This window comes from Lissotriton vulgaris, chromosome 3_1, assembly GCF_964263255.1.
Source record: "Lissotriton vulgaris chromosome 3_1, aLisVul1.2, whole genome shotgun sequence".
NCBI classification, from domain to species: Eukaryota; Metazoa; Chordata; class Amphibia; order Caudata; family Salamandridae; genus Lissotriton; species Lissotriton vulgaris.
The window spans coordinates 1915489967-1915509967 of record NC_141689.1 but is presented as its reverse complement, the minus strand read 5'-3'; the positions used below and the strand labels follow the sequence as shown (position 1 = coordinate 1915509967).

Sequence of the window (20001 nt, the reverse complement as noted above, 5' to 3'; positions counted from 1 at the left end):
GAGATAAGCCTGTCTGCTCTGCCAAGCTACCAAGGGGGTGAGCAGGGGTTATCGAAGGTGTGATCCCCTTGCCCTGACTAGAAAAGGTGTGTCCCTATTTGTCAAAAGTGTATACCTCTGCCAACTAGACAGCCGGTTCTAACATTGGTGGCAGCGGTGAGGATTTGGACCTTGCATTTATGACCCATGTGCAGTGATTAGTGTACGCTACATAGTGAAAGCAGACCATAGCGCAGTCACAATCTAATTTGGAAGGATCCTATTTTTGGTTCTCCGCTTTTCTGAAACTTGATTTTTTTAGACACTGCCAGCTTTGACCATGAGTGACACCGGAGTCACTACCCCTGTTGTTGTTGTGGAGGAATTCGACAGAGCAAAGATAAACGACTACGGCTTGAAGGAGCTGAAATCCTTTTGCAAGCAGTTGAAAGTGCCTACCAAGGGCTGCAAAAACAAAACGGAATATCACAAAGCTTTGGAGGCCTGGTTGGAGTCTAGAGATCCCACTGATCCGGTGGTGGTGCCGCCAGTGGAAGGGGATGAGGAGGCGCCAGCGAATGGGCCAGAGTCCTCTCCCGGAAGCAGTGTTTCTACCAAAGGTCTTTCCCCTGAAGAACGAGAAGAAAGGGCGAAGGAGCGTGCATACAACATGGAAATGGCAAGGCTAAAGATAAATGGGCAGTTGGAGTTAGAAAATGCAAGAGGTAGAAGAAAAGCTGATTTGGAGATCAAAAGGTTAGATTTTGAAAGAGAGAAGTTAGCTTTGGAGCGTGAAACCAAGTTGAGGGAGTTGGACATCCAAGCTAAGAAGTTAGAATTGAATCCCTCTGGTGGCAGCATTCCATCTGGGCCTGCAGAAAGTAAGTTTTACTTTCCCAAAGATGTGATAAAAGATTATCATAGGAACGAAGATATTGGTCAGTGGTTTAAATCATATGAGCTAGCATTGTTGGCCCACCAGGTCCCTGAGAAGAATTGGGGAGCGGGGTTGTGGGGTCGCTTTGTGAATGAGGGAAGAGATACCCTGTTAGACATGCCTGTTGCGGATAGGATGTCGTATGCTCATATGAAGGATGCTTTAATGTTGCGGTATGGCCTAACCCCCGAGAAGTACAGACAAGCTTTTAGAGAATGTAAGAAGTTGCCTGGTACGACGTGGGTTGAATATGTGTCTTATTTTTGCAGAGCCATGGATGGTTGGGTAAAGGGCAGCAAAGTGGAAAGTTATGAAGCTCTTTATGATTTGTTTGCTTGGGAGCATTTGTCGAATAACTGTTTTCCAGAGCTGCGCCAGCACCTGATTGATAGCAAGATATCTAACCCTAGAAAACTTGCTGAGGAGGCGGACCGCTGGGTCAGTACCAGGGTCCACAAGGGTCCAGTGGGAGACTCAGCCAAAGGTGGGCAGGGTCCCCAGCAGAAGAGTGGGGGGGACAAGGGTAAACAGAAGGAGTCTCAGAAAGGGCCCCAAAGTAATCCCCAAGGGAACCAAGGGAAAGGTTCCCAGCCTCCCCCTGAGAAGAAGCCAGGGGCCCCGACGGGTAAACCTGTTCATAGGGGCCCCCTAACCTGCTTCACTTGTGGGCAGGTGGGACACCGGTATTACGATCCCCAGTGTCCCATGAAGAAATCGAATGCACCGCCGAGTGCACCCCCCCGTCAGTTGGCGAGCGTAGCCCTGGGAGGGGAGGAGATGGTTGTCCATGGTGGGAGGGGTCCCGCAGAAATGTCCCTGGTCTCGCTAGGAGACATGCAAAGGGTCCCTCTACCCCCTCTGCCTAGTAACACTAGTAAATATAGGCAGTGGGTGACCATTAATGGCCATCGAGTGGAAGCTCTCAGAGACACCGGAGCGAGTGTGACAGCTGTCAAGTGTCACTTGGTGTCCAGAGAGCAGGTGGTTCCCCACGCATTCTACCCCGTGATAGCTGCCGACAACTCCCAGAAAGAGTGTGAGGTGGCTCAGGTTTCCTTTGAATGGGGGGGGGGGGGGGGGAGTTTCAGGTACTCTTCAGGTTGCTGTGAGGCCCGCCATGCCTGTCGATTGTCTCCTGGGCGATGATCTAGAAGACTCCCCTTGGGCGAAGGTGGAGAGAGAGGCGCACTTGAAAATGTTGGGCGTGCCAGAGTGGGTGTGTGCAACCACTCGTTCGATGACAGCGAGTAAGGGTGCTGATGGGGTCCCGGAGCCTGAAAGTACGGCCCAGGACCCAGCTGTGAAGAGAAGAGGCAGGAGGCGCGGGAAACCGGCCCCGTAGTTCCCGTGGTCCAGGAGGAGGTAGACCCTGAGGGGGATGCCCTGGAGCCCACAGGGGAACAAATTGCCGAACTGGGAGACCTGCCCGAGCTGACCCACTGGCAGCAGGATGGTGGTCCCTCCAGGGAGGAATTCTGTGCGGAACAGAAGGAGTGCCCTTCTCTTGTGGGCATGAGGCAGCAGGCCTCAGCCCAATCCTCAGGTGATCAGTCAGGGTCACATTTTGTGTACTGGGAGAACGACCTCCTGTATAGCGAGCCTAAGGCTGCTGAGCCTGGGTCAGCCCGTGTGCTGGTGGTACCCCAGCGCTTCAGAGCCTTCCTACTGGGTTTGGCTCATGACGTACCTTTAGCTGGACATCTGGGGCAGGACAAGACCTATGACAGGCTTGTCACCCATTTTTATTGGCCTCAGATGCGTAGGGATGTAGACATCCATTGCAAGACTTGTCGCACTTGCCAGGCAAGTGGGAAAAGCGGAAGGAAGCAGAAGGCTCCCCTCCAACCTTTTCCAGTGGTCAGTACCCCCTTTGACCGGGTGGGGATTGACATTGTTGGGCCCCTGGACCCGAAGACAGCCCTGGGCAAAAGGTTCATCCTGGTCTTGGTGGACCACGCCACACGGTACCCGGAAGCCATCCCTCCCAGAACAGTGACGGCCCCCGTGGTGGGACGGGCACTGATGGGTGTTTTCTCCCGGATGGGGTTCCCCAGAGAGGTGGTGTCAGACCGAGGTACCAACTTCATTTCGAACTATATGAAGTCTCTGTGGAAGGAGTGTGGGGTAACCTACAAGTTCACCACTCCTTACCACCCTCAAGGAAATGGGCTGGTTGAGAGATTCAACCGGACCCTGAAAGGCATGATCATGGGTCTTGAAGAGCCAATGAGGCGGAAATGGGACGTCCTCTTGCCATGCCTGTTGTTTGCTTACCGAGAGGTGCCGCAGAAGTCTCTAGGGTTCAGCCCCTTTGAGCTCTTATACGGTCACCCGGTAAGAGGGCCTTTGAGTCTGGTCAAGGAAGGCTGGGAGCAATCTCCCAGGAAACCTCCCCAGGATGTATACAGCTACATGCTGGCCTTTCGGAACCAGACTCGGCGCTTCAGAGAACTTGCTCAGGCAAATCTGGAGGCCAGCCAGGAGGAGATGAAGCGATGGTACGACCGGAATGCCACTCTGGTAGAGCTTCAGCCTGGTCAGGAAGTGTGGGTCATGTCCCCTGTGGAACCTTGTGCGCTCAAGGACAGGTGGACTGGACCGTTTAAGGTTGTGGAGAAGAAGAGCGATGTCACCTACTTGGTGGACTTGAAATCTCCCAGGAACCCCTTGCGGGTCCTGCATGTCAACCGTTTGAAGCCCCACTTAGAAAGGTCCGAAGTGGGCATGCTCCTAGCTACAGATGATGGAACGGAGGAGGAGAGTGAGCCTCTTCCTGACCTCCTGTGTGCTAAAGAGCAAGATGGGTCAGTGGATGGTGTTGTCCTCTCTGACACACTGACCCTTGAACAGAAACAGGATTGTCGCCACCTGTTGGGACAATTCCCGGATCTGTTTTCCTTGGTTCCGGGTGTCACTCATTGGTGTGTCCATGACGTTGACACCGGAGACAGCCCTCCTGTGAAGCACAAGGCTTACAGGGTGACTGACAAGGTCAGAGCGTACATTAAGGAGGAGGTCTCCAAAATGTTCGCGTTAGGGGTGGTTGAGTCCTCTAGCAGTCCTTGGGCCAGCCCAGTGGTCTTGGTCCCGAAGGCTGCAGCGCCTGGTGCTTCACCAGAACTCCGGTTCTGCGTGGATTACCGAGGGCTCAATTCGGTCACGAAGACTGACGCGCACCCCATCCCCAGAGCTGATGAGCTCATCGATCGGTTGGGGGCTGCCCGGTACCTTAGTACGTTTGATCTAACGTCTGGGTACTGGCAGATCGCCTTGACTGATGGGGCAAAGGAGAGGTCCGCATTCTCCACACCAGATGGGCTATACCAGTTCCGGGTGATGCCCTTTGGGATGAAGAATGCCCCTGCCACCTTCCAGAGGTTGGTCAACCAGGTCTTGGCTGGACTGGAGGATTTCAGTGCCGCCTACCTGGACGACATCGCAGTGTTCAGCGCCAGCTAGGAGGAACACTTGCGCCACCTCCAGGAAGTGTTGTTGGCCCTGCGCGGAGCAGGCCTCACAATCAAAGCCAGTAAGTGCCAGATTGGGCAGGGTTCGGTGGTGTACTTGGGGCACCAAGTAGGGAGCGGCAAGGTTGCCCCCCTGCAACCCAAGATTGATACCATCCTGGCTTGGGCGCCGGCCAAAACCCAAACTCAGGTGAGAGCCTTCTTAGGACTCACGGGTTATTACAGGAGGTTTGTCAAGGATTACGGTAACATTGTGCACCCCTTGACTTCGCTGACTTCCAGGAAGCAGCCACGAAACGTGATCTGGACTGATGCCTGTCAAACGGCCTTCGACACCCTGAAAACTGCAATGTGCACAGCACCTATACTCCAGGCACCCGACTTTTCGAAATAATTTATTGTCCAGACGGACGCTTCAGAGCATGGCGTGGGGGCTGTTCTAGCTCAGGTGAATGAAGAGGGCCAAGACTTGCCTGTAGCCTTCATCAGTAAGAGGTTACTTCCCAGGGAAACGAGGTGGAGTGCGATAGAGAGAGAAGCATTTGCTGTGGTTTGGGCGCTGAAGAAGTTGAGACCCTACCTGTTTGGGACTCACTTCCGGGTTCAGACAGACCACAGGCCCCTCAGATGGTTGATGCAGATGAGGGGTGAGAATCCGAAACTGTTGAGGTGGTCAATTTCCCTACAGGGGATGGACTTTACGGTGAAACACCGCCCTGGTACAGATCACGCCAATGCTGATGGTCTGTCCAGATTTTTCCGCCTTAGTGATGAGGACTCCCTAGGTCAAGGGTAGTTCTCCCCACATTTCAGCTGGAGGGGACACGTGTTAGACCTGACATCATTGGCTTGAGTCTCTCCTCCATTTTTTCTGTTTGCCTCCACTGTTTTTCGATGTTTTGCTGGTATATGCTTTGGGCGCTGTGCCACGGCTGATCCGTGCCACAGCGCAAGTGCTCCCTATGTTAAATTGATGTATCTATTGTATCCATGTTTGGCTTATTTGGTTTACTGTCAGTCCCTAGTCTAGTGCACCAGGCGTGCCGGGGCTTGTAAATACAAATGCCGCTCGTGGGCTTGCAGCGCGTGTTGTGCCACCCACAGGAGCAGCCTCGTAAAAGAATGTCTACGGGTCGGTCATTGCGAGACCCACGTGCAGCCGAGTGCTGTCACGCAGGCTGCGCAAGTATACCTACTTGACAGCCCCTCAAACCTTCCCTTGACTTCATGTTAGTCACCCCTATGGTAGGCCCACGGGCAGGGTGCATTGTAAGTGTAAGGTAGGACACGCCTGACCAAGTTGGCATGTCCTAATAGTGAATTACCGCCATCTTCGTTCTTCACTATTGCGAGGTAGCCTGCTCTCCATTAGTTAGAATGGGCCGCCGGGATTATTAATGCTATGATCCTAGCTGGCTCGGGGAGCATGGTGCAATGTCGAGTTTGGTATCCCTGAACTCGGGGTTTAATTACGCATCCGTTGGTGTGGATGGTTTTTGGACTTTGGGTTCGAAAATAGCACTTTTAGAAAGTGTCTATTTTCTTGTCTAACCATATCTGGTTTCTGCTGGTCTTGCGTGTGTGTGACAGGAGCTGGGTGGCTCCACAGGTCTGGATGAGTCAGTGTGGGATGAGTGGGACATTTGCGTTGAGAGTAGGGGGAGAGTAGTTGCTGATAGCCTGCCCTGCCTGATACAATGCTGGCTCCACCTCCTGCCAAGCGGCTGATGGCTCTGTGCCTGCCATGGACGATCCTAGCCCCACCTCCTGCCAGGAGGCCGATAGCTCTGCTCCTGCCAGTGACAATGCTGGCTCCACCTCCTGCTGGGCGTCTGAGGACCCAGCCCTGCTCAGTGAATAGGCCAGGTGCTTCTGCCTGACTCCACCCACAACAGACCCAGGATGTTGGGAAATCCCCCGGCATGGACAAAGGGATCAAAGCCGAAAAGGGGTATAAGAGAAGGACCCCTGAACCAAGAATTTAGATCACTTCTGACAAGGAACCCTGTAACCAAGGACAAGAGGCCTGCTGATCTGAGGACTTGCCTACCCCTTCTGCCAGTGTGCTGTTTGCTGGGGGGAATCCTGCAGTGCTTCTTTATTTTTGCCAAGGAACCAGGAGAGAGGAACTGTGTGTGTACTCTCACGCTTGCTAAGAAAATCTCCAAGGACTGGAAGAGTGCCAGTCTCCTGTTGAAGTCACAGGGCTAAAGGACTTCATCTGCTAAAGTGCTATTTGCTGGGATCGTGAATCCAGCACCTCTGAAAGAACCAGCAATCTTGACGCCGACGGACGTCGCCGAATCCAGCTCGACGCAGTGGGTAACGGCCCCAGTGTCCCGCTTCCTCGACGTCCGGCCGCCGGGCCCGACTGACGCCAGCAGCAACGCCAGTGAGTGGGAGTACGGCTCTAGCTCCAAGGGACCTCGTGTCTGCACCGCTGCTGATCGCATCAACTGTGTGCCCTCTCGACGCCGTGAGCGCTGCTCACTCTGTGCAACCGCATCATCGACGACGCCTGCTGAGGCCTGATCGACACCGAAGACGCGACGCCGGATTGCTCGACGCCGCTGATCATCGTGTGCTTCATTTTCCTAAAGGTATTGTGTTGTGGGGGGTCCGTGTGACTCCGGGCTCGACGTAGCGCTCCTCGCGGTCGACGCCGAACCTTTGGAATAACTTTGCCTCGACGTCGTGTAGCCCCCATGTGGGTTACCCTGTTGCTAAGAACTGTATTGCCAAGAAGAAGATTTGTTTTGATACTAAAGACTTTTGTGCTAGAGAAGAAACTACCTTTGAACTATCCTTTTTCCCTTCCCAGAGTATTTATTAAGATTGTGTACATTTTTGTCGTTATTTGGTCTTGTGCTAAGCCTTATATAAAAATACTTATTTTTATAATACTACTGTGTTGTGTCCATTTGTAGTGTATTCACTTTATTACTGTATGTGGTCATAATTGCTTAACACACAGCCTCTGAGATAAGCCTGTCTGCTCTGCCAAGCTACCAAGGGGGTGAGCAGGGGTTATCGAAGGGTGTGATCCCCTTGCCCTGACTAGAAAAGGTGTGTCCCTATTTGTCAGAAGTGTATACCTCTGCCAACTAGAGACAGCCGGTTCTAACACTACACATTATGAAAAAAAGGCTGTAAGTATCATGCACGCCAGCATCATCTGCCACTTCACATAAACTGCCATCCACGTTCATAGGGCAATATGCTTGCTTTAAGTTTCGGAGCGGAGCTCTGAAAAAGTCTAGCCATTTGCAGTAAACATTTGCCTTTTAACTAGATGCTAAGAATAATGTAAGTGTGCAGGGCAGGAGTGACTGACGCAAGTTCAGATCATAGGCAGCGGAGTGCAAAAGCCTGGTTGCCCCACAGCACGGCCCTGAGCCACACTGTTTCTTTCTGCCACTAGCTGTACCAACCTCCCAGTTCTCTCTGCACATGCCAACAGGACCTGCCCCCTTGCCCTCTCCTCATCGCACAGGCCTGCACTCTCACTAATGCAGCTGCACCAGATACGGAAGTGCCCAGCCAGCAACCTTGCAACCCTCCGTGCAGGATAAGGTGCTGCAAGACCTGTGGGGACGGGCTGGAAACACATCCACTCTTCTCGAATGCCACAAGTAAAACAAATAAGCAACAACACGATGAGGGGCAAAGAAGAAAAAAAACCTTCATCAGTACCAGTGCAAGCAGCAGAAGTACACTAATCAAAAAGAAGCAATCAGCACTTGGTGCATGCTCCAAGGAAGGGAGACACAAACAGAGACAGTGAAACGGCACGCGCTGAACAATTACGAGTCAGCAAATAAGAGTGGCAATGAAGCCAACTACCCCCTTTTAGTTAACAAAATATCCCAGAATCGAAAATACGTGCGCTTTCACAGTCAACACCTAGAAGTTGGTATTGCTGATTCAGACTGAATCAGCAAAGTAAAGTGTGATGATGCAAACGTTTGAATTAGCCATCGTGCATATGCTCAAATGTGTTGTGATGACATGACTGCCTCAGCGTCACCGCAGTGCGTTTTGTGGAGTTGGCAGTTTTTTTTATGTATCAGTAGCATTCTAAGATGGTAGACACCTATTTTGGAAAGGTAATTAACAAATTAACAAACAATATGAAGAGGCACCGAAGCCCTTTTTTTTGTTTGTATTTTTTAAAGGGGTGGCGAGGCACCAAAGGGCAGCGGCAAGCACAAAACAAGGAAGCCCATCCATGCGGCTTTTGAACAGAGCATCAAAAGAAGCTCTCGGCATTGCAGGGGGCGGGGCCGCCGAACCCCGACCCTTTGAAGTAGCGAGGCTGAATCAAAATGCAATTAGGACGGCCTGCAGCCGTGAATAAGTGACGGCGGGGAGAGAGGAACAGATGGCTGTGAAGGGAGAAAGGCTGCTGGCAGGGGGAAGGCTCGTGCATGAGAGCAGGTCACGTGATTGGGATTCACGTGAACCTTTGAAAATCCGCATCGTAAAAAGTAATCTTTTGGATGGACAGCAAAAGGTTCGAGTAAACTCGACCTAAAAATGTTAAATAGATGTTCAAATTCATAAAATTCTAAAAACACTGCACTGATCTCCCGATCCCAAATTACATACCACTAAATCTGCCTCCACCTCAGACTAGAGTTAAAAGCTCCATAGATTAACCATGATACCAGGTAAGGAAAAGAGGGTGCTATACAATAGTAATCTGATTTTAACAAATTCCTACGAATTGACCACATAGAAAAAAAAAAGTTGCTATTGCAACCACATAAACCGCAGGGGTGTGGAATTTATTAAAATATCTACTTGTCCATGGGGCAGGTTGCTTCATAAATCTACTTGTCCTGTAACAAAATTCACTTGTCCCTTTGGTGCCATGTAGTGCAGCAACAAATCATGGCAGCAATCTATTTATAGAAGAGCTCATATAGCCTCTCTGATTATGCAAGGGCACATATCATAGTAGTGTTTGAATACTAGCAATCCCTTTATTTTGCCACGTTTCGGCAGACCTACATACTGGAACTGAAGGTAGTGGTAAGCAATAATTCCAGGGTTGGAATGCCCTTTTGAGTCTGTGCAAACCAACTAACTTGCATGTTTTAAGCGTTTTTAGCAACTCTTTTCTAATCTTTTCCCATACTGAGAAATGTTGGAAATTTACTCCTGATAATGGCAGACGTAAACCTTCCAGAGTTGGGAAAAAAGTGGTTGGAGGGAAAATTAACTTGCAAACACTCACGTTTTCGCATGAGCAAATTTACACATGCATATTTGCTCGTGATAAAATGCAGTTCACAAATATTTTCTAGAAGTACAATTTCTTGCCCTACTTGTGTGTATTCTTGTGAATTCACGAAAGCCATATAACTGCACTTAATGCTAGGACATATACAGAGTGTGCACTTTTGAGACTTTCTTTAATAATTGGGCCCTAATTTGGTCTGGCATTAACCATGACCTTTTGGGTTTATTACATTTCTTTTCCTCTCTCTCGGTATCAGTTGGCTTCACTGTGAGTGACAGCATTCTGCTCTTTTACAAGGAGCATATTGGCACACAAAGTAGTCTTGTTCAGTGCTTTTAACTAACTTGGCAGTCTGTGCTTTTTGAGACCAAGCACCATTTTTGTTTTTGCCAATGTTTGTTATAATGGTGAGGGCCCGGAAGCTCTCACATCAATAAGGTTTGACAGAAACCATGCCAAAATAAGTCACACATTGCCAAAACTATACAGCGGACCACCAATTTCAGACCTACTGGCTTTGCCAATGCTTATTCACTTTTATGTTTCCCATAATCTTATTGAAACTGGTTACACTGATTTTTCAATATGAACATTTTTGGGAAATACTAGCATGCATCAACACATTTTACTAAATGATGCTGCAAAGAAATGGTACCCGAAATTTTACAGTAGTTTAGGAAAATGTTTTTCCCCATACTTTCATTTTTTTAGGAATATTTTATATTGAAAGCAAAGAATCATTCGTATTGCTTTTCAAGCTTCTGCAAATATTTGCATCTAATCGGAGAGCATTCTGGGAGCATTATGCATAGCCTCATATTGCTAAACTTTAGAACCGTGTGTCCACATTTGTATACTGGGACCACTGTCAGTAGTTCAGTCAGAATTCACATTTACTTAGAGCACTCACACTTATAATAAAGGCTTCAAATTAATGAACCATAAATACAAAGTTGAACAGTATTAACATATGCACACAAATATTAACTTAACTGCAGGCATTGCTCTTCCCTGATCCTTAATGTGGTACTGCAAACTGGCAGCCAAAGGGTTTGTGCTGCAGGGTCCCAAGGACAAAATACACATTAAAACGTGTTGCCCTTGGCCCCAAACAATATGTCTTGGGCGTCGGGCTATAGGAATTCCACATCCCTGAACCGGTTCAGTATCTGTTTTTAGGATCCTGAAAAAATCAGGGTAATTACTAATGCCCAGGTTCCTACACAATTGAATAATCCATTTCTGCCTAGCTTTTTTATATGCAGCGCAGAAGAGGGTTACGTGGACTACAGTTGCCTCCTCCGCTAGGCATCCAGGGCAAGGGCGATTTGGAACTCCTGCCCATCTGTTTGTGATTGCGTGTAGCCGGAGAGTTCCATATCTAAATTGAAGGAACAGCTTTTTTGCTAAAGTCAATTGTATAGAATCTAGCACCTGCTCAGATTCATAATGACACTTAAAATCCAGAAACCCGTATGTAAGGCTCGATAGATTTGGTAACCGAAAAATGTCCATTCATTTGTGCTCTTTTAGTGCATTTGTCAGTTTTCTTAGGAGTAGCTTAACAGGAAACTTCCAGGTTTATCCAAAGATTCTCCATACCAATTGCGCTAAAAGAGTGCCTTACAAATGATAACCAAGGTATACTGCCTGCCCCTAGTAATATCATTACCGCTTTTAATTCTTCCCTATAGCTGGCCAGCTTGGGAGTACTCCACAACCACTGCCAGTAAAGCAGCGGACGTGTTGTAATAACATCAGTGATTGGAAGAATATTTAGATCCATCCTTAGCGGTACTAGTGGTGTGTTTTTCGGCAGGGTTAGGATTTGTCTGATAAAAATATTTTCAGTTAATGTGAGGGCGTTAGAAAGTCTGTGCCCACACAATTCCACCCCATATAGGGATGCTGACCTAGCTTGGACTATATATATTTCAAGAGGTGGGCTTAACACAATTCCCCCCACAGCCTGCGTTAATTTTAAATTAGCCTTATCCATCTGAGGGCCCCACCCCATTTTGTCATTCAGCGTGAGGCCCAAATAATGGAAGACCGGTACCCTTTCCAAGGGTCTGTCCTCCACTTCTCTCCCAAGTGGGTAGGAATTGGTTGAAGGGTCCGACCGCCATCCGGAGTTTTAGGAATTTTTCTTTGGTGGTGATTTTTGTTCCTATCTTCAAGTAGGATTGGAGTTTGAGCACATTGTATGTGTTTAGTACTGCCCAGCCATGAGCTTGTTTGGCTCTTTTTTTAATACTCAATAGGCGGGTTACCTTTGTTACAGCTTGTTTAAAAAGGAAATGATTTGTTGGGATGTTCCACAGGTCTGTTAGGCCTAATAGTTTTATGGATTCCTGCAGATATTCTCTTGCTGGCGAGACAATTCTGTTCAGAGTTGGTTGTTCAGGGATCCTCCTTCATCTCCTTTAATTTTATGCCAGCATTTCACAAATGCTCCCCTTCTTTCCATTGTCTGTTTTTGGAGCCCAAATTCCAACAGTATTTGGGCTGGGGAAGTGTATCTAGGGAGTTGTAAGATCACTCGGTAAGAGTTGAATATTATATGATCAATGACTGTTGCGTCTTTTTCCTTCATCAATTCACTCCCGTACGTTATAGTGGGCTGAAGTTTCGCTTGCAGGATCCTTAGCAGAGGATCGAGCGTCAGATCCGGTAGCAGTTTCTTCAGAGGTTTTATGGCTAAGTAGGTCATTACCCCTTTTCTCCATAAGGATTCCATTTGTGGTTTAAACTAATTGCTTTGGTCCAGTATTATTTCCAGGCATTTGTAGCTTGCTGCTAAACGGTGACCATCCAGGAACCAATTAGGTTTTTTTTTTGTGGCTGTTTACTGCCACAGTTTTTGTTTAATGGAGTTTAGTTTTAATGCATTTGTTGTGAAAATCTGCGAGTCTCGTTCAGGAGGTGCTGAAGTCCAATGGGTGTCCGGCTTATCAAAACTAAATCGTCGGCATATTAACACATTTGAAAGTGTCGTGCTTCCTAATTTTGGAGCATTAGAGGAAGGAAGAATCTCCCTTAGGGTCAAGGGGTGACTCCCCTGCTTGGCAGGCACCAACAGAGCATTTGCCGGTCTGCATCTCCGAAGCTCCCAACGGACTCCGAAGTATTTGCAGCCCAGGAAGAAGATTTCCAGACTTCTCAGAGGCCGACCCGAGTCCCCAGCAAAGCAGAGACCCGCAGCCCTCATGAGTGACATGAACCGGAACTCCTGCACACCATGCACATTTGCAAGTGCATTGACTTCTCAACATCTCCTGAAGTTGTGCTTTGGATTACCTGTAGTCCAAGCCCCGAGCACCTTTTGCACCGAAGATTATGGCTCAAGGCTCCTTCGCGATCCCTGGTCCGCCGACTGGGAGGTCCCTCCGAAGGCAACTCTAATTTTCCTTGTTCTTCCCTGGTTTCTCCTGACGTGCCCTGACACCCCACAGCATGGTGAGTCCCTCGGACCTTGCTGGTCCACACCTAAGCATTTCTTTACTTTCTGCGTGGGTTGCTGTTGCCAAGGCTTGTTGGGTCCAATTCGGGCACCAACACCGCAGCACTCAACATCCTTCGTGGGACAGCTTGATTCCAGCTCCTGGTCCTCGTGGCTGAAGAGTCAAGCTTCACCTCCTTCACCTGAAATCACCCGACATTGGTGGGCATTCGACTATCGTGCCCCTGGTCACTGGCTAGTGACCCAGACTCTGTCCCCTCTGCTTTCAGGTCCTTCTCATCTTCGATCCAGGCTTGGATCACACCGGACACTTTGCACTTCTACGGCAGCAGCACTTTGCAGCAGATCGCCATTGAAAATGACGATGATTCCCAACACCAAAAGCTTCCGATGCACCCGGCTTCCCTGGGTGAGGTAACTCGAGTACTCCGGTGCTCCCGTGGGAGTTGGCCCTACAACCTGTTAAGTCTAAAGGGGTTTGCTCAAAGTCCTCTTCCAAGTGTCCTTTATCTTTAAATTTCCAACCGCGACTTTCCCCAACTGAAGCAAACAGTGATTCGCGGCTGGGTTCTCACAATGCACGCGTCCCCCGTGCCTCCCCTGTGTCACTACTTTGGGTGGTTCCTTGTGGACCCAGAAATTCTACAGGCTCTAGGCCTTGTGTCTAGTCAAGTCGTGGTTCTTATACCACTTTCTTAATATATGGTTTGGTACGCCCCTAGGGCTCAACGTATATTGTGCTAATTTACTGTGTGCTAGTAAGTGTAACTTATATGCTTTTACCTCTAGCCTCATAAAGAGACTAGTAGGGTGTGTTTTGAATAAATACATATATTTTATATATTTACCTGGTGTGGTTCTCCTTTCATTTGGTCATTCAAGAGATTATAGACTGGTAAAACAACTGCTTTACATTCCTTCAAGACTTAGCCTGAAGGCTGCTCTCCATAGCTACTACTAGGATAGCTTTCAATAAAGTTTGTCTTCAACCTATCACCTCTAAGGGGTTGTTTGGACTGGTGCAAGGTGCCCACTATAACTAGGGGACAGCATATGCCAGGCCAACTTCTCACAGGGTGGATATGAGGGGCCCTGGGGGACGAACGTATGGCAGAGAAAAGTTAATGTTGGTTGTTACAGAGTTAAGTATATCTAAGGGAAATGATACACAAAAAAATCAAGGTTCAGTGCGGGTAACACACCAGAGACTCCGGACAGACCTGGAAAAACCAAGATTACACGGGAAACAAATAGATTAACCGCAAATATAAAATGTAAGGGGACTCAATTCGAGAGTTGTGATTCATGGATTAACCACAGTGGAAACAAAATTGTTAGATTAGAAGGATACATGCAACGGCAAAGATTGTGTACTCTTGAACGCTGAGATATATATAAATAATGTATAATAAGTGGTGGAGTGAGGAAATGCTTGATATAATTAAAATGTCAATAAAACAGATTTTAAAAAAAGTCTTGGAAATTCAATGAAAAATACAAAGTTTTCAGGGACGTTATAGTTAGGCTTGTGTTTCACTCGTACTAAACCAGTGATATTTAGCAGTGCTAACTATAACTTGCGCTCCACGCAATGCACCGCTTTTGACTTCTAATATTATATCACGCATGGCATGGTCAGATACATCACTGAATACACCATACACAGAATACTGACGCATCCACTCATACCCCCACAGAACCTTTCATTTACCCACTTCGCCACAACCATTTGCAGACCCATACCAGCACTTACACGCCCACTCACTAATTCATAGAACTCCACACACATCCACTCACTGACCCATACAGCCACTCATACACTCACTCAGCCAATGACATATCCACTCATACACCCAATCACTCACAAAGCCAGCCACCCATATGGCTACCCACACACTCAGTCATCCACCTTTAGAGTCAATCACACAGCCATTTACTCACACATACAGATACGCTCACTCATACAGATACTAATATGTAATCACTCACCTATACAGTTAGTCACAAGCACACACTCATCCATAATCCACTCACTCATACAGTCACTCATATACCCCATAACTCACCTATACTGCCTTTCACATACCCATTTACTCACCCATATACCACGGACATCCGCTCACTCAACCACACAGCCATATACACACTCACTCACCCATACAGCCACTCACTCCCTCATCCACACAGGCAGTCACACACACCCTCACCACCCACACAGACACTCAGACAACCAGACAGGTACTCAGACAGTCGATTTCTTGCCCATACAGCCAGGCATGTACCACTCACACACCCACACTGCTAGACACCAACTGACAGACAGATACAGCCATTCACACAACCAGTCACTCACCCATACATTCACGGAGACACCTAATCCCTTACTTATACAGTCAGTCACGCACCCACTGCATCACCCATACAGGCACTCATAAACCCACTGATTCAACAATATACTTTGGTATATATATATTTAACACTCAAACATTTTTAAAACACTCACAGTCACTGGATAATGCCATTTCAGAGGTCAGTGATGTCACTGACCAGGTCACGAGTAATGTAATATGTGAGGTTATACGCAGTGCATTGCAGGGTTGTGAGTTATAGTTAGCCCAGCTAACTATAACTGCTTTAGTTCACTGGTTTTGTACAAGTGAAACCTGAGCCTAACTAGAACGTCCCTGCAACCTTTGTACTTTTTCAGTGAATATACGCAGTGAATATACACAGTATAAGTTCAGCAAAGTGTCAGCCACAAGACAAAGGTAAATAAAAAGCTTCACAATTTCAATACGCAAATTCGCAGTGCAAGCACTATCAATCATATGGTTTACAAATACCACTAGTTTACAAGGGAGGTTTATATTCGTAGCACTCTTTTTAGTACAGTCACAAGACTGTCATGCAGACCCTGCTATCTTTAGGACAATCAGAGAAATCAATACTTTTTCAAACTGCTTTCAGATGCATTTTAACGGGACCAAAACTTGGAGCTGCACACTAAACCAACTAGATTTACATTCTGTACATTAGCCCCTCAACCAATGCATATTATTGAAACAAACAGAATATATGTAAAATATTCTCACCTATTATACTAAGGCGCAGAGCTTTTTCATTCTTTAGCCTGAGTGGGTAAAGGACACAGATAATTAAACAAGATGAGAATTAGGAACATACAATGATTCTTAACATTTTTCACTTCTGTGGATCCCGACTTAGGGCCAGATGTAGGTGGCCCATTACCGGTCGGTAACGGCCGAAATTAACAAATTTCGGCTGTTACCGACCGGTAATAGGCTTTTCTTATGTAGTGGGCCGAAATTAAGGATTCAGTAATTTACCGAATCGTAATTTAAGAGATCGGTAAATTACCGATTTCTTAAATCTCAATTCGGTAAATTACCGAATTCCTAATGTAGGGAGCACTTAAATGAGTGCTTATCCCATGTTAGGATTCGTTATTTACCACCAACTACAAGTTGGTGGTAAATAACGAAAAAAAAAAAAAAAAGCAATTCAATGCAAATTGCTTCAGTGCCATGTTGCAGACATACATGCCCTTAGGGCATGTATGTCTGCAACATGTGCACCCATAAACAATTGAGGAATGCAACAGGGTGCCATCCTTCAATGTTTTCCCCCTTTTACCGAATCGGTAATTGACATTCACCCATAGGAATGAATGGCAATTACCGAATCGGTAAATGCCGATTCGGTAAATACCGAATCTTAACGATTCGGTAATTTATACCGAATTATTAGCTACATAGCATTTACCGATTCGTAAATACCGACTCTGTAAAATTCGGTATTTACGAATCGGTAAATACTATTTACCTACATCTAGCCCATAGTCATTAATAGAACCCAAGAACCCCTCTGAATCACTACTGTCTTTACTGGAAACTGGGGACCCCAGCCTAAGTAGGTTTGAATATTTTATATGATGTATATGTTGTGAAGCGCTCTGATACCTCTTGGTCTGGCTAGCGCTATACAAAACGACTAAAATAAAATAAAAATAAAAATTTGTACTGCAAAACAAAAACAAACAATTTAGAAACAATCATGCACCAAACAAATACTCAAATGATGAAATATTTTATTTAATTCATAAACAAATGTAGCAAAAATTAAAATGTTCATTTTAATGGGAAGGTTGAAGCATTTATAAATTCAGTTTAAGTCACCCATCATTCATACTATATTCCATTTGATCCAACTGCATTGCCCCCAAAAATCAATCTGAGGATACAAACTAATTTTTAGCCGCGAATTTCAAATTAGTTCAACTTTAAAGAAAGCTTCAACAAGCATTTACAATGCAATGGTTTCGCCTTTTGAAAAGTTTGAACTATTGGCATTGTAAATGACAAAGTTTGTATTTATGTGCTGGTTTTGAAAACAGATAAATAAATGGCATTGTCATTTACAATGCCAATAGTTTAATCTCTGGCAAATGCCACACAAAAACACACAGACCCACACACACACACAGACCCACACACAGACCCACACACACACAGAGCCACACACACAGACCCACACACACACAGACCCACACACACAGACCCACACACACAGACCCACACACACACAGACCCACACACACAGACCCACACACACAGTCCCACACACACAGTCCCACACACACAGAGCCACACACACAGAGCCACACACACACACACCCAAAGCCACACACACACACACCCAAAGCCACACACACACACCCAGAGCCACACACACACACCCAGAGCCACACACACACACCCAGAGCCACACACACACACCCAGAGCCACACACCCCCACCCAAAGCCACACACACCCACCCAAAGCCACACACACACTCAGGAGAGCAAGCACAGCGAGGGGGCAGGGAAGCAAGCACAGCGAGGGGACAGGGAAGCAAGCACAGCGAGGGGGCAGGGAAGCAAGCACAGCGAGGGGGCAGGGAAGCAAGCACAGCCAGGTGGCAGGGAAGCAAGCACAGCCAGGTAGCAGGGAAGCAAGCACAGCCAGGTGGCAGGGGAACAAGCACAGCCAGGTGGCAGGGGAACAAGCACAGCCAGGTGGCAGGGGAACAAGCACAGCCAGGTGGCAGGGGAACAAGCACAGCCAGGGGAAGGGGAACCAGGGGGTGGGGGAGCAAGCACAGCCAGGGGGCAGGGAAGCAAGCACGGGCAGGGAAGCAAGCACAGCCAGGGGGCAGGGAAGCAAGCACAGCCAGGGGGCAGGGGAGCAAGCACAGCCAGGGGGCAGGGGAGCAAGCACAGCCAGGGGGCAGAGGAGCAAGCACACGGCTGCAAAGGGGTGGTGCTGTATAAAAACACACACAAGTTAGCCCTTTGCATTAAAGGAGCAAATTAGTAAAATCACATTTAGATTTGGGGCTACATCGAGGCACAGGGCTGCAAAAGGGTGGTGCTGTATAAAAACACACACAAGTTAGCCCTTTGCATTAAAGGAGCAGATTAGTAAAATCAAATTTTAGCACAAAAATTAGGTAGTCGAGGTTGCATTGTACCGGTGACATCAGGGCTCAGAGGGGACCCTTCAGCATGTTTGCAGATTCTGTTCAGTGCGGCCTTAGGCAGGCCAGCAGTGATATTAAAACCAAGAATATGAGTGCCTGGTAGGTAGTACTCCCCATTAGTGCTTATACTGCTGAGGTCACGTGAAAGCAAGTTGAGAGTGGACTTGCTTCTACTTGAATTATGCAATTAATGAATGTGAACACATCTTCAACCACAGAAAAAAAAGGGGGTCTCTACCTAGGAGCAAGTTGAAAATTTGAAAATATAATTAAGTTGCACAGGGATGATCTAGGAATCTGACGCAGTCACGACATGTGTGGTCTATGCAACCAGGATTCACGACTCCACGAAAGGGCCCCATCTGCCGAAGGAGCCTCACGTTCCTATTAAACATTTATGCCAGCACTGTGAACACTTATCGGGGACGACTTTGTAGCATTGCCCACTCTTGGAAATATGCACTGTTATGATCTTCAGCATAAAGGTGCCCACAGCTGGGTCTAGAGTAAGGCTGGAAAACATCCAACCGCTATGACCCTAACCGTGTCCGCACAGAGAGTCGGAATGGCTGCCCGGAGCCAGCAGTTTGAAACACTGGACATCAAAGGCGAATGGGGTTTAAAGGAGTGACGGGAGAGGGAACGGATTTGCGGATGGAGCAAGCATAGACAGGAGGGAGGAGGTGCGGGAAAAGGTTTTAAACGCGCACTGCGCTATCATGCTGCTGCTTACCTGATCGCAAATATAAACTCCTTCCAGGCAACTTCAATTTCGCAGCCCACTCCTGGAGAATACTTTTGGTAACTGACCAAAACAAGGCGACCAAAAAAAAAAAATATAGGAACCGCCCACTACCGCAGTGATGTTGTCAAAGGGGCAGGATGAGAAAATAAAAATCGCCGGAACGCCCACGAATCGCCTCGGTGAATGACGGACAGATCTCTCTTCCAATGGCTAGCCTCCATTTATGGATCTAGCCAATGGAAGAGAGAGGTGGAACTAAGGCCATACTGTTGTAACATAAGATTTCGCCTGGGCGAAACGCTGCTGCGCAGCTGTTCGCCAGGCGAAACCTAAAAACACACAACTGTGGAACATGGCAACACGTTTCTTGGCACTTGGTTGGGGAGCTGGGTGTTCTTGGAGAACATAAAACTGAGTTGTGTGAGAGTCAATGAAAGCTACGCTTGTGCACTCCGCCCCCACTCCAGCCCCCCCCCCTTAAATTCCCTATTGTTTTCCGAGCATTTGGCTGCACGGTGTCCCTCTAGGCAGGAAGTCCACAAGGTGAAACGGCCGACAGAAATATTCACTGATTAACCCTGATTTTAGCAAGCATTACATTTTCCCGTTCTTCGGGGCACTAATT

At 47.6% G+C, this 20001-nt stretch overlaps 1 protein-coding gene across 1 annotated transcript in view; it reads right to left on the bottom strand.

Annotated features, from left to right (window-relative positions):
• TMA16 (translation machinery associated 16 homolog) overlaps window positions 1–20001 on the bottom strand; it is a 125465-nt gene that overhangs the window by 74675 nt on the left and 30789 nt on the right. The window contains exon 3 of the mRNA XM_086962387.1: window positions 16184–16221. Within this exon, the coding sequence (XP_086818513.1) occupies window positions 16184–16221 (38 nt within the window). The remainder of the gene's footprint in view (window positions 1–16183; window positions 16222–20001) is intronic.